Source organism: Microcaecilia unicolor, chromosome 4 (assembly GCF_901765095.1).
Source record: "Microcaecilia unicolor chromosome 4, aMicUni1.1, whole genome shotgun sequence".
NCBI classification, from domain to species: domain Eukaryota; kingdom Metazoa; phylum Chordata; class Amphibia; order Gymnophiona; family Siphonopidae; genus Microcaecilia; species Microcaecilia unicolor.
Window position 1 is genome coordinate 178,211,677 of NC_044034.1, and position 15,329 is coordinate 178,227,005.

At 44.6% G+C, this 15,329-nt stretch overlaps 1 protein-coding gene across 3 annotated transcripts in view; it reads left to right on the plus strand.

Moving 5' to 3' along the window:
• Positions 1-15,329, plus strand: part of SINHCAF (SIN3-HDAC complex associated factor) — a 38,579-nt gene that overhangs the window by 7,505 nt on the left and 15,745 nt on the right. For all 3 annotated transcript variants that reach the window (XM_030201009.1, XM_030201010.1, XM_030201011.1), the window contains exon 3: positions 11,651-11,750. In XM_030201009.1, the coding sequence (XP_030056869.1) occupies positions 11,651-11,750 (100 nt within the window). The remainder of the gene's footprint in view (positions 1-11,650; positions 11,751-15,329) is intronic.

Below are 15,329 nucleotides of genomic sequence, written 5' to 3' on the forward strand. Positions count from 1 at the left end.
CCACGAGTATGGGAGCTCCTGTGTCTGCTCAAATGATTGAAAAAGCCTCAGTAACAAGGGTGCTAGATGGGCCCTATATAGTTTGTAAAATCTTGCCGGGAACCCATCCGGGCCCGGCGCCTTCGCTAAAGGAAGCTCCTTAATTGCCCATTCTACCTCCTCTAATGTGATAGGGTCCAATAACATCTCCGCCTCTCCCTGTGTTAATTGAGGGATACTTGTCTCTTTAATGTATTCCTCTATCTCAGGCTCTGTGGCATCCTGTTCTGATTTGTATAACTTTAAATAATATTCATAAAATAGTTTTTGAAATTGCTCCAACTCATTCACAGTCTGCCCCGCCTGATTTTTAAGGCTACCTATATATGCATGACATTTTTGTTGTTTAAGTTTGTTAGCCAAGAGTCTGCTTGCTTTTTCTCTGAATTCATAGTGTTCTTGCCTAGTTTACTCTAGCTGATTTGCTATCTCCGCCAGTTGTACTTCATTGAGCCTCAGTCTGCACTGATGTAATTGCTCCTCTACCTGAGGATCCGATAGGTCTGCTTTATGGGCCTTCTATAGTTGTAGTATATTGTCCCTGATTGTAGCCTCCTGTGCCTCTCTTGTCTTTCCCAGGTGAGCCTTAAACGCTATCAGCTGACCCCGCAATACCACCTTTAGTCCTTCCCACAGACTTTGCGGATGTATCCCCCCTACATCATTGAATTCTAAATAGTCCCTTACAAATTTTTCAACTTCCATTATATTTTGTGGTTCCCGAAGGATTGCCTCATCCAGGCGCTAATATTTCGTCCCAGTCAGGTTTCTCTCTAGCCTTAACTCCATTACCACCGGAGCATGGTCCAACCATGTTCGCGGTTCAATATGAATTTCATGCATTGCCCCTGCAACTATCCTATCGCCCAATAGCAGATCTATTCTAGAGTATGTGTTGTGCGACGCTGAGAAGTAAGTGTAGTCTTTTTCTTGTGCGTGTGCAGCTCGCCAAAGATCCACCAGCTCCCAACGAGCTAGAAATTGTCCCAAAACCAGTCTATCCCTCTTTGCATATCCCGCTCCCCCCCCCCCTCGAATTATCTAAGACGGGGTTAATCGTAAGATTGAAATCCCCTCCAATCACCAGCAGTCCCTGAACATGCTTCTGCAGCAGTCTCTCAAGCTCTTCTATAAATCCCCCCTGGCACTCGTTTGGTGCATAGATTGTGAGAAAGGTGTATACCTTATTATAGAGGGAAGTAATCTCTAGGCGGTAGCAGCCTTTCTTGTCCGCTATGGTTTTCATTACATGCCATGGGTGGGCATCAGAAAATGCCATAAGCACCCCTCTCTTTTTCTGCGAGTGTGTATTCGTTGCATGAATCACTGTTGGATATTGCCTATGGACTACTAATTTTTCATAACATTTTCTCAAATGTGACTCCTGTACCATAACCACATCAGCCTTAAGCCTTGTCATGTCTTTAAACAGTCTTTTACGCTTAATTGGGGAATTTAAACCTTTAACATTTAATGTAACACATTTAAACATATTTTTAACGTCCATGCATTCTGCTTTCCCCTAGTCAGCCTCCATCCGATGTAAAACCCCTTTCCCTTTACCCTAAACCCCCCTCCCCCCTCCTCCCTATGCCTTTGGAGACAGGCCCCATTACCAGCATGAGACATTTCTCTAGCAGAGGAAGTGTCGTCTCCAGCTCGCCATTAGCCTGCTCTACTGGATCACCTCTTTGGCTCGGCTAAGTCCTCCTTCAATTGCTTATTTACCCTCCACTCGGAGGTGTGTCCCCTCGAGTGTAAAGTCTTCCTCCTCATCTTCTACTTTGCTTCCCCGATTGCTGTCGTTGCAAATGTCCTCTCCCCTGGGAGACTCTGCCATTTTGGCTTGTTGTTGGATGCCATTGCTGGTGGCCCCTTCGCTTGGGTCATCTCATCACCGCCCTGCTGTCGCAGATATTCCTGGGCCTCCTCTAACGATGTCACTCAGCGCTGCTTACCCTCTTGCATGAATACAAGGGCAAAGGGGTACTGCTATTTATATGGTATCCCCTCATCCCTCAGTTGGAACGTTAGAGGCCTCAGTTCACTTCTTCCCTTCAGCGTTGCTGCAGATAAGTCCCATGTTATCGGTGCTGCCGCTCGCGCTTTCTTCATCACCGCTTCTTTTTGCTGATATTCCGAGAAGCAGGCCACTATATCTCTCAGCTGGTTTGTCTTCCTTTTCCCCAGCGCCCTGTGGGCCCTCTCAAGGCGTATGGATGATAGTGCATATGACTCTGTTGTCGTGGATAACAGTTGGGCCGCTATCCCCTGCGTGACCGCAACACAGTCATTATATTCAGGGAGCTCAGGTACTCCACGGATTCGAATGTTAGCGTGGCGGCTCCTGTTCTCGAGGTCCTCCACTTTGTCAAGGAGATATCTCGTCTCTGTTTTCTGCTCTTGCATTTGCTGCTCCAGCTCCATTATGGACTCTGCCCGTTCCTCCAGGCCGTTTTCTACCTCCGCCACTCGATTGCCCAAGTCAGCTATTTCTCCTCTTAAGTCTGTTCCCAGTTGGGCAAACTCTTGATGCATTTCTTTGATGCCCATTTTTATCTCCTCAATCCAGCCACATAGTTTAGCCCAGACTTCTGGAGTGGCCTCGGTTCCTTCTCCCAGCAGCTCTCCACTTAGGGGATCTGATTGACTCGGCTGCGCTGCAGTCGCAGGGGTGCCATTTTCTTCCCCCTGCATCTCGGAAACCTGCTGTCTCTGTTGGTAAGAAAACGCTGCTAAATTTAGCTCTTTGTTCCGCGTCGCGGACATCGCCATAAAAAGCGCTTTCTTTGCCAATTTGTTTTCACTTACTAGGGCGGTTTTTCTCTTTGAGGTGGTGATAATTTTTGCTATTTGCAGGCTTTATAGCAGGAGCTTCGATTTTAGACTGCCATTCGCTGATGTGACGTCATTTCCTCCCTATTCAAGCACATTTAAACGCCTTGACTCTAGTGATGCGATTATATCTTAAGCTACTCTATGGAGTTTTGTTTTGCTTCAGGAGTCTTTAAAATTGGCTGAGACATGCAAAGAAGAGTATCGTATGTCTGAAAACTTGTATGAAGAATTTGCCAGGTGTACTGAACATAAGAACTTAAGAATAGCCATACTGGGTCAGACCAGTGGTCCATCCAGTCCAGTACCCTGTTTCCAACAGTGGCCAATCCAGGTCACAAGTACCTGGCAGCAGGGGCGTAGCCAGACCGGTGGGAGGGGGATCCAGAGCACGAGGTGAGGGAGCACATTTTAGCCCCCGGTGCCGCCGACCCCTTTCCCCGCCATTGCTGACACACCACCAACAACTTTGACCCTCTCAACCCCCGCCGCCAACCCTCCCCCGCCAGCCGAGGTCTTCTTCTTCTGTACGTGCAGGACATCAGAAACAGAACGAAGGAAGAAGAGGACCTCGGATGGCGGGGGAGGGTTGGCGGCGGGGGGAGGGGGGGTTGAGAGGGTCATTGGCAGGGGGGCCCAGGCCCCCGTGGCCCCACGTAGCTACGCCCCTGCCTGGCAGAAACCTAAATCCCATGCTACCAATCCCAGGGCAAGCATTTTTCCTGTAGACATAAGATGAGAGAATCCTTCCACTAAACTGCATTGTAAATCAGCCTGAATGCTGTCAAAAGCCTTGCAGCAAAACATGCTTGAAATCGTTACTCTGTTTGACAGCGCTCCTGCATCAGATACACATCCTTTAGTAGATTTGCCTTTGTGACCCGCAGAGTGCTGTATAACCATATAATTACTAATGCCAAATGCAAAGCGGAGATAAGGAGGGCGAAAAAGGACTTTAAAAAAAAAAATTATCGTTAGAAGCGAAAACGCATAGGGAAATATTTTTTTTAGATACGTCAAAAGCAGGAAGCTGGCTAAAGAATTGGTTGGGCCGATGGACAACAGTGGTGTTAAAGGGTCTATTAGGGAAGACAAAGCCGTAGCGGAGAAGTTAAATTAATTCTTTGCTTTGGTGTTCACCGAGGAGGATTTGTGAGGGACACCGGTGCCGGAAAGGGTATTTGAAGCGGGTGAGTTGGAGAAACTAAACAAATTCTCTGTAAACTTGGAGGATGTAATGGGTCAGTTCTGCAAACTGAAGAGTAGTAAATCACCAGGACCGGATGGAATTCATCTTAGAGTATTAATAGAACTAAAAAATGAACTTGTAGAGCTACTGCTAGTAATATGCAATCTATCCCTAAAATCAGATGTGGTACCGGAAGACTGGAGGGTGGCCAATGTAACGCCAATATTTAAAAAAGGTTCCAGAGGAGATCCGGGAAATTATAGACTGGTGAGTCTGACGTCGGTGCCGGGCAAAATGGTAGAGGCTGTTATTAAGAATAAAATTACAGAGCACATACAAAAACATGGGCTCATGAGACAAAGTCAGCACGGATTTAGTGAAGGGAGGTCTTGCCTCACCAATCTACTGCATTTTTTTGAGGGGGGCGAACAAATGTGGACAATGGGGAGCCGGTGGATAATTGTGTATCTGGATTTTCAGAAGGCGTTTGACAAAGTGCCTCATGAAAGACTCCAGAGGAAACTGGAGAGTCATGGGATCGGGGGTAGGGTATTATTGTGGATTAAGAGCTGGTTGAAAGATAGGAAGCAGAGAGTAGGGTTGAATGGTCAGTATTCTCAATGGAGAAGGGTAGTCAGTGGGATCCCTCAGGGGTCTGTGCTGGAGCTTTTAATATATTTATAAATGACCTAGAGATGGGAGTAACTAGTGAGGTAATTAAATTCGCAGATGACACAAAGTTATTCAGGGTCGTCAAGTCGCAGGAGGCGTGTGAAAGATTACAGGAGGACCTCGCGAGACTAGGAGATTGGGCGTCCAAATGGCAGATGAAGTTCAATGTTGACAAGTGCAGAGTGATGCATGTGGGAAAGAGGAACCCGAATTACTACTACTACTTGACATTTCTAAAGCGCTACTAGGGTTACGCAGCGCTGTACAATTTAACATAGAAGGACAGTCCCTGCTCAAAGGAGCTTACAATCTAAAGGATAAATGTACAGTCAGTCAAATAGGGGCAGTCTAGATTTCCTGAAAGGTATAAAGGTTAGGTGCCGAAAGCAACATTGAAGAAGTGGGCTTTGAGCAAGGATTGGAAGATGGGTAGGGAGGGGGCTTGGCGTAAGGGCTCAGGAAGTTTATTCCAAGCATAGGGTGAGGCGAGGCAGAATGAGCGGAGCCTGGAGTTGGCGGTGGTGGAGAAGGGTACTGAGAGGAGGGGTTTGTCCTGTGAGCGGAGGTTACGGGCTATGTCTTGCAAGGTTCCGCGTTAGGAGTTACAGACCTAGAAAGGGATCTGGGAGTCATTGTGGATAAGACGTTGAAAACTTCTGCTCAGTGTGCTGTGGTGGCTAAGAAAGCACACAGATTGTTGAGTATTATTAGGAAAGGGATGGAAAACAAACACGCGGATGTTGTAATGCCGTTGTATCGCTCCATGGTGAGACCGCACCTAGAGTATTGTGTTCAGTTCTGGTCACCGCACCTCAAAAAGATATAAAAGGAATTGGAGAAGGTGCAGAGAAGGGGCGACGAAAATGGTAAAAGGGATGGGAGGACTTCCCTATGAGGAAAGGCTAAGACGGTTAGGGCTCTTCAGCTTGGAGAAGAGGCGGCTGAGGGGTGATATGATAGAAGTCTACAAGATAAATGAGTGGAATGGAGCAGAAAGATGTGAAGCGTTTGTTTACACTTTCTAACAATAATAGAACCAGATGACATAAGATGAAGCTAGAATGTGGTAGATTTAAAACAAATGGGAGAGAGGTTTTCTTTACTCAGCGCGTAGTTAGACTCTGGAACTCGTTGCCGGAAAATGTAGTGACAGCAGTTGGCATTGCTGAGTTTAAAGGGGGTTTGGACAGATTCCTGAAGGAAAAGTCCATTGAACAGTATGAATTTAAATTTTTGTTTTGTTTTTTGGGTTTTTGCCGGGTTCTTGAGGCCTGGATTGGCCACTGTCGGAGACAGGATGCTGGGCTTGATGGACCCTTGGTCTTTTCCCAGTATGGCGATGCTTATGTTATCTTATGTTATGTTACTACTTACAGGGACTCCTGAAGCAGGCCTCTGTGGCCGAAACACGAATTTGTGTCAAGTCTGTTTTATCCTGAATAAAGCTTCTGATGTGAACTTTTTTAGTCCATTGGATGTCTTTGTTCTGTATCATCCTTTGTGTCACCCCCCACTGTGTTTTTTTTGTCTGAATTTACCTGTGCGGACGTTTTTTTGTTCTTGTGTGTGTCAAGCTTACAAAGTAAAGCGTGCAGTACATAAGACTAAAGCAACCTTAGCAAATAATACAGTTAGGATTAAATCAGATCAAAAAGGTTGCAAAGGATGAGTCTTTTGCTTTTCTGTGGAATAAGAGGGAACTCTTTCAAATCTAAATACGAGCTAAGATTAATTCCCATAGTTAATCTCCTCCATCTCCACCCATACCTGTAGGAGTCAATGCTATTATTTACTTGCTTGTTTCTTCCCAACCTGAACATCCTCCTGTGTTTTTTGGGGGGGGGGATGGTATTCAGTATTCAATTAATGAGTGTTCCAGTCTTCAGTCTGGTGTTCCAGCTGCCTCTCTGGCATAGGCGCCCCCGTTTAAGATGCTTGGGGAGGCTAAGCCTCCCCAGCCAAATCGTGGACTTCTTTGGCTGCTGGCCAAGGTGGGGCGCAGGGGGAGCGGTCGCTCCCCCAAACAGATGACCGGTCTCTGCCTCCCGCCGCTGCCGCTCTCACCCATCAACATGGTCACTCCGTGAAGCGTTCTCCCTCGCTTCGACGCTGGCGATTCACATAGAAGCCAGCCTTAATCTGCCTGCGTCGGAGCCTCTCCCTCAGATGCGTCCCGCCTCCTGTAATACAACTTCCTGTCTTACGCAGAGGTGGGACGCATCTGAGGGAGAGGCTCCGACACAGGCAGATTAAGGCTGGCTTCTATGTGAATCGCCGGCGTTGGAACAAGGGAGAACGCGGATGGGTGAGAGTGGACGGAAAAGACAGGACCCCAGGGGGTGGGGAGCGAAAGCTATAGATGGCTTGGTGGGGCAGGGGAGAGAAGAGTCGCTGGTGGGCAGGGAGGGCTCAGGGCAGGGGGGAGAGGAGGGCTGCTGGACATGGGTGGATGGATGGAGGGGAGGGTTCCTGTGTAAGTGGGTGGATGGAGGGGAGGGCAGGAGAGAGAAGGGTTGCTGGACATGGGTGGGCAGATGGAGAGGAGGGTTGCATTATATGGATGGAGGAGAGGGAAGGGAGAGAGAAGAAGAGATGCTGGACATGGATGGAGGGGGAGGGAGGCGTGAGGAAGGAGATGAGATGAGGGAAAAGGAAGAGAGTAGAAAAACTGCACATGGAGGAAGAAAATAGGCAGAAGCTGGATCCACTGGACAGTCAAGTCTGTGGAGGACCCAGCTTTTACTTACAGATGTAGGACAAGAATTGAAGAAGAAAGGCGGAAAGTAAACAAATAAATGGAAAGGAAGCCCTGGAAACGGAGTTAAGAGGACAGATAGCAGCAGAATCGGATACTTGGCCAGCATGATCAGAAAAACAAAGTCACCAGGCGACAAAGGTAGAAAAAGACAATTTTATTTTCATTATAGTGTTTGGAATATGTCCACTTTGAGAATCAGGTGCTCAGCATTAAAAGTTTATATTTATTTACTTATGGCATTTTGTCCCACATTAAACACGAATTAGGGTGTTTTGTGGCTCTACATGAGAATTGTGATATTATGATCCCTTGTTTCATATTGTTGACGGTCTGCATTTTCCATATGGGTGGTATATTGGTGTATTAGATTCTGCCCAGTGTAATATTTATGGTTAGGTAAGGTTCTGAGTGTGTTTTTGCACAACGTTGTGCATAGTGTTTTGGAGTTGAGCGATTGTGGTTAGTATATGCTTTGAGCAACCACTTTATTCTTTGACATATGATACATATCTAATATCTAAATTTAATAAAGATATTGTGACTTTTATTTTTATTATTTTTTTCTGTGTGTTATCAGACAATTATGGATTTAAGCTCCACCCCTAACCCACCCTCTTTAGCCTCCCCAAACAGTTGGGCCACCGACCGCCTATGCTCTCTGGGCATTCCAAGCCTTAGCCTGGTGCTCCAGCGCTTCTCTTCAAAGCCTCAGTCTGGTACTCCAGCTGCCTCTGTCCATTCCAAGCCTCATTCTGGAGTCACCAGAGATTTTGATTACACTCCTGTAGGACTCCCACAGCAACTTCCATCCTTGTGGGAGTCCCATGGCAACTTCTTCCATACCTGCAGGATTCCCGCAATCCCCATTTCCCGAGCAGCTCTCTATCCTTCAGTAGGAGCAACATTGGGAAAAAGCCCTAGAGCAGGTCTCGGCTAAATGCATTACTTTTAGTCAAAGGACAGAAAATAAAATGTTGCCAGAAGAGCGCAATAAGCAACCTGGAATGTGTTCATTAAGCATTTCTGTCAGAGATCCTGGTGTATTTTCCCTTAAAACTCTGTAGCCAAGGATCACCATTTTTGAATTTGACTCTAAACAATATTTAAGCATATTCATGGAATATTTCTTTATGTGAATCACAGCAATTGGAACCAGTGCTCACAAGTTTCAGCCCCTTTTTGTGTCTGTCACAGTTAGTGTGTATTTTTCTTATGAATGAATTGTCTTTGAGATTGTGTATCTGTTCTGTAAGTCCCCATGGGAACAGCTTTGCTTATCCAGAAATGCAGCCTCTTGCCCCATCTTCTTTTTACTCAACTTGCTTCGAAAAGGGTCATGGATTTGATATACTGCCTTTCTGTGATGTAGCCAAAGCAGTGTGTATGTATATATATAAAATTATACAGAATCTTTCTGTCCCTAGTGGGCTCACAGTCTTAAGTTTTATACCTGGGACAATGAAGGGTTAAGTGACTTGTCCAGGGTCACAACGAGCTGCAATGGGGAATTGAACTCAGTTCCCCAGCCCACTGTACTAACCTCTGAGAGAGTTGTTTTTAATTTTATTTATTGGATTTGCTCACACCTTTTGAGTAGTAGCTCAAGGTGAGTTAAATTGATTTACTCTGGGTATTTCTCTGTCACTGGAGAGCTCACAATCTAATTTTGTACCCGAGGCAATGGAGGGTTAAGTAACTTGCCCAAGATCACAAGGAACAGCAGTGGGATTTGAAGCAGCCACCTCTGGATGTCAAGACTGGTGCTCTAACGACCAGGCTACTCCTCCACTTTTATTACAGCATAAGTAAAATTTAAGGGAGCTTTACACACATGCTATTTTAGTAGCTGTAACAGCCACTTGATTGTCTTTACATTGTTGTGAACATTTTCAGATGTGGGACTTCTGTAGTTATGCAGAAGTTATCTAATAGATCCTGCACACTGTCGGGTTCCTCCAAGCCACTGTAGGATTAGTAAGTACAATCAATGCCTTTGTGGTTGGGAAGTTCAATAGTAGGTATTTCTGGTAAAACTGGCAACAGGAAAAAGACATTAGTGCACTATGTTTACACAAGGATTTATTTGCTGTTGGGGGACTGTTCTGCAATGCCTCTGGGGGCCTTTCTTTTGGATGTATAGTACTTGGAATTTTATCACATGGGATCTCTGAGCTCTATGGAGATTTAGTGTCTGCTTGTAGAGAATCCACAGGATGCTACACAGGAAACTGTGCTCTTTTAGAAAGTGGGTAGCTGTGTAGGCCTCAGTTTATAAGAGGAAATGTGTGTGTTTAGAAGCTTGTAGGGGGAGGGAGGGGGTGATTGGATATACTCTAGCAAGTTCAAAAGCCAAATGTACAGTATATTCAGACAGAAATGTACAGACTGTAGCAACAAAACTTGGGACAAGATCAGAAGCACCAGACCTACTCTTTAATTTTGTGCCTTGAGAATCTGCTTAGTACCTCTGGCCTGTACTTCCTTGAACTTGCTTTGGCTGACTAGCCAAGCAGGGCTGCTGTTACATCTAACATTTTCAAGTGCTTCTCCTTTTTTATTACTGAGGAGAGCCAGCACCTCATGATAAGCATTGTGACTTAGATTTCATGGGACCTATATAGGCTATGATTAGTCTTTGTAGGGTAGTTACAGTGTTAGTCCAACTGAATTCACTGAAACAAGCTAGTGGAGCTACCTAGTGTTAAAAGCAGCAGGCTGAGAACCAGGAAAGCCGGGGTTCAAATCCCACTCAGCCTTCCATTGCCTCAGCTGCAGAATTAGTTTATTAAAATTTGCTAGACCACTCTAGCTACTGAGGTAGAACAGAGCGGTGTACAGAGTAAAAATCAATCTGAAAGAGAAAAGAGATCCATCAGTGATAGGAAAGAGAGAGACACACACAAAGAAAAGCAAAACATATACAAGAGAAAAGAACTCCAATTCAGTAATGGCAAGGAGAGAGGGGGGTCACAAAGAAAAATAAGGCAGACCGATGAGAAAAAATATAAATGCAAAAAAAAAAAAAAAGTAAAAAAGGGTGATTGGTAGCCCCAGTCAGTCTGTCTCCCCAAAAGCCCATCTAATCAGCTAGGCCTTGCTTTAAAGGTCTTAATTAATAATTCACTGTGGAGAGAGCTGGGAAGATTGTTTCATATGTGGGGAGGGGAAAAGAACAAAGAACGCGCAGTGTCTGGTTGATTCATGGTGTGCAAGTTTGGGACCTGGCAAAACCAAACAGTAGCTGTTTAATGAATTGTAAGACAGGAAACATAGTCAGGAATACCTACCCTACGGGCCTTTAAATGTCAGTAATGCGATAGGAAACCAGTGATGTTGTTTCAGTAAAAGTGTCGTATGATCCGAGCAACAGGTGCAACAAAGTAATCTTATGGCTATGTTTTGAAGAGTTTGTAATTCTTTTTAAGTGAGTCGTGGTAAACCTGCATAAATGATATAGCAAAAATCCAGACATGACATGAAAAAGGAAACACGTGAAAAGTGTCATGATGGAAAAGGTGACAAATGGCCCTTTCCTGACAGAAATGGAGCTTAGATAAGTGCGAAATGTAGAGTAAAAACGAGAGAGAAGAGTTACTCCCAGATAATGGAATTGGGAAACTGGAGGATTGTGTTGCAAAAAGAGCGATAGGAGAGGAAGGAGGGGATGTAATCCCTCTGGGGACAGGGAAACACCTAGTGTACCTGTATTTACATACATTCACCTTGAGCTACTACTGGAAAACTTATGAGATAAATCAGAATAAAATAGTCAAAATGTATTAAGTTGGGCCATAAAAAAGCATTGCCTAAAGTGCTCACCAAAAAAGTTACTGATTTGTAATACCATATTTCATTCACATAGCAAAGTGGCTTACCAAAAATATCAGAAAGGAAGACAAATTAGAGACTACAGAAGAAGACATGAGACAAAGACCCAAAACGATAAAATGCAATCAGCCACATATTGCAAGAAGTTAGGGGAATGGATATAAAATAGAGCAGAAATAGGAAAGCACCTCAGCGTTCAAGCTGAAAATGTATATGTAGGTGTGTAAAAATGGACATCAAGACTGTCCTAGTGGTTGTTGACTGAAGTGCCGGTGAGAGTTCATTTATGCTTGTGATTTTGAGAACTGTTTTCATTTGTTCTCTGTTAGCTTGCTGGAGGACCGCTCAGGAGAAATCTGTAATGCTTGTGTATTGTTGGTGAAGCGCTGGAAGAAGCTTCCACCTGGCTCAAAAAAGAATTGGAATCATGTAAGTAAGCAAAAGAAATGTCTTCAATATCTGTTCTTTTGTTGTCTACATTTTTATGTTCAGGCAGAAAGCTGTCACTTAAAGATACACGTGGAGGGGCATAATCGAAAGGGGCGCCCAAGTTTTCCGGAGGACGTCCTCGCAGGACGTCCCGGCGAAGGGACGGGGAAACCTGTATTATCAAAACAAGATGGGCATTCATCTTTCTTTTCGATAATACGGTCGGGGATGCCCAAATCGCGAAATTTAGGTCGACCTTAGAGATGGTCGTCCTTAGAGATGGTTGTCTCCAATTTTCGGCCATAATGGAAACCGAGGACGCTCACCTCAGAAACGACCAAATCGAAGCCATTTGGTCGTGGGAGGAGCCAGCATTCGTAGTGACTTTCTGAAGTCATTCCTATATGTGGGAAGGGAGAGGAAAAACTGCGCAAAACATTGGAATTCAATAAGTGGCTCGAATCTTGGTGTAAAGAAGAAGGTTTTAGATACATAGGAGGATAATATGTGGAAAAAATAACAGGCTGTACTGTAAGGATGGGCTACATCTTTCTGTGTTGGGAAAAAGGATCCTTGGGGACAAATTCAGAGGCTATTTTTGTAGACATTTAAACTAGATAGTGGGGGTGATAAAAGAAAACAAGGGAAATCAGAAAGTCACCCCCCAGAATAAACAAGAAGGGCAGAGGGAAAGGTCATCCAATAAAGAAAACCACCAAAACTCACTTAGCACACGGAAAGCAATGAGTACAAATGCTCATAGTCTAAGCAATGAGGTTCAAGATTTGGAAGCCCTGATTGTATGAAGAAAACTTGGATATTGTTGCTATTACAGAGACGTGGTTCAGTGATTCCCATGAATGGGATGTGACTGATTAAATTAGGTCTGCCACCTCTGTTTGGGCAGCGGAAGCCATGGGCTTTCTACTGAAAAGGATTGCAGGCTCCCTCTAAATACATAATTACCCCCAACCTTGTATCTGCTCAGGACAGTTTTACACAGTCTGGGTAGTAGCAACTCGGGGCTTTTTTTGAGGGGGTACTGAGTACCGGCACCTTTTCCATTGTGTGCTGAAATTAGCCCATGGTCCCCAAGTTATAATAAAAGAGCTCAGGCTCTACACACCAATTGTGCCTTGTCATAGATTCTGTGACTGGTTGCAGGTGTCCTGGCTATTGTGGGGTGGGTCCCTCAGTGATCACCTCATCCCTGAAGGATGGCCTGACATTTGAGTACCGGCACCTTTTTTGCTAGAAGAAACACACTGAGCAAACTACATAATTAGAAACCCAGATTTCAAAATATATAGTAAGGTAGTTTATTAGCATAAGCATCTAACCCAAAGGCAGTACAGGCAATCAGGTATTCACATAGTAGAACAGCACTTCCGACAGATGACATGTGCCTTCACAGGTTACTGGCTTCTTCTCCCTCTGTCTCTCTCTCTCTCTGTCTCACTGCTTAGTTAGCAGACTTTTTATACTTTTTTCATCCCATAGATTCCTATGAACATTTTACTTTCCCACCTGCACTTTCGTCATAATTGGCACATAATTATGACCAAGTTTCAACTTCAGAGAGTTTGCTTATCTTCATCCAATTTAGGACCAAGTTTCAACCTTAGCAAGTTTGCTTATCTCTCATCCAATTAGGACCAAGTTTCAACTTTCTTATCTCCAAGCTTCGCTCATCCTTGAATTTAACTTTTCTGCACCTGGCCCAATTATTTTTTATAGTTTCTCAGCATGCCTATGTCCAGCTGTACACATCCCTTGCCAACTTTTGTAACTCTGCCAAGCTTAATCAGGCTGTCACATTTCTTCAGTGAAGTATCAGGACTGAGAGATGCTATGATTTTACAGGCCTGGTTTGCTTTAGGAAACCTGAACCTGTTTTTCACTGCATTCAATTTGTGACAATTATTTACAGACCATACCAGGCTATAAGCTTTTTAGGAAGGATAGGGAGGGCTGAAGAGGTAGAGGAGTGGCGCTATATGGGAGAGACAATGTCGGAGCCACTGAAATGTGGGGAAGCTGGGGAAAGGAAGAAACTTTATGGATAGTCCTAGAAAGTGATGATGCAACCTGCATCCACACTGGTGTTATCTACAGGCCTCCGACACAAACAGAGACGCAGGACAAGGATCTGATAGAAGATATCCAAAAGATTGGTAAGAAAAGGGAGGTGCTACTGTTGGGAGATTCTGATGTGGATTGGAAACATCCTGTTGGCAGAATCGGACAGAAGTAGGGAGATCGTGGATGCCTGTCAAAGTGCCTTGCTCGGACAAATGGTGATGGAACCCACGAGGGGAGGGTCAACACTGGATCTAGAGCTCATGAATGGAGGAAGTGTTTCTAATATCTGGGTAGGTGGCCACCTATGTAATAGTGATCATCACACAATATGGTTTGATAAAAGGGCAGAGGTGGAGGATTTCAGACGAACTGATTTTGGTAAAATGGGAGAGTACCTGAAAAAAGAGCTGATGGCATGGGAAGGTGTAGGTAAAGTGGAAAATCAGTGGTCCAAGCTGAAGGCTGCTATAAATATGGCAAACTGATCTTTATGCGAGGAAAGTAAATAAAACAAGAGAAACAGAAAGCCTATATGGTTCTCTAAACAAGTAGCTGAAAAAATAAGAGCAAAGGAGGATTCGTACAAAAGAAAATACAAAAGAACGCAATGAGAGGATCATGGAAAAGATTATCGGATTAAAGAAGCGAAGAGGGAAATAAGTCTAGCGAAAGCGCGGGTGAAAGAAAAAATGGCTAGAGAGGAAAGAGAGTTGACAAGACCTTTTTCAGATATATTGGAGAAAAGATAGGAATGAATAGCAACACTGAAACATAGAAACATGACGGCAGATAAAGGCCGTATGACTCATCCAGTCTGCCCATCCTCTGTAACCCCTAATTCTTCCTGTTCCTAAGTGATCCCACATGATTATCCATGCCTTATTAAATTCTGGAACAGTCCTCGATTCCACGCCTCCACCACCCTTTCTGTGAAATAATACTTCCTTAGGTTACTCCTAAGCCTATTCCCTCTTAACTTTGTCATATGCCCCCTCATTCCAGAGCTCTCCTTCATTTGGAAAAGGCTCTCTTCCTGTACATAAATGCCCTGAGATATTTAAACGTTCCTATCATGTCTCCTCTCTTCCAGCGTATACATGTTAAGCCTGACCCTATAATTTTTGGCATTCAAGACCGCTTACTAATTACGTAGCCGCCCTCTGTTCTGACTCCATCCTGCTTATATCTTTCCGTAGGTGCGGTCTCCAGAACTGTACACAGTACTCCAAATGAGGGCCTCACCAGAGACTTATACAACAGCATTATAACCTCCGTTTTCCTGATGGTCATGCCTCTCTTTATGCACCCAAGCATCCTTCTGGCTTTGGCCGTTGCTTTTTGTACTGTTTGAGAGCTTTAAGGTCGTTAGACACAATCACCCCCAAGTCCCGCTCTTCCTTCGCACACTGAAGCACTACACCCCCTATACTGTACCGTTCCCTCGGATTTTTGCGACCCCAAGTGCATGACCCTGCATTTTTTGGGATTAAACCTTAG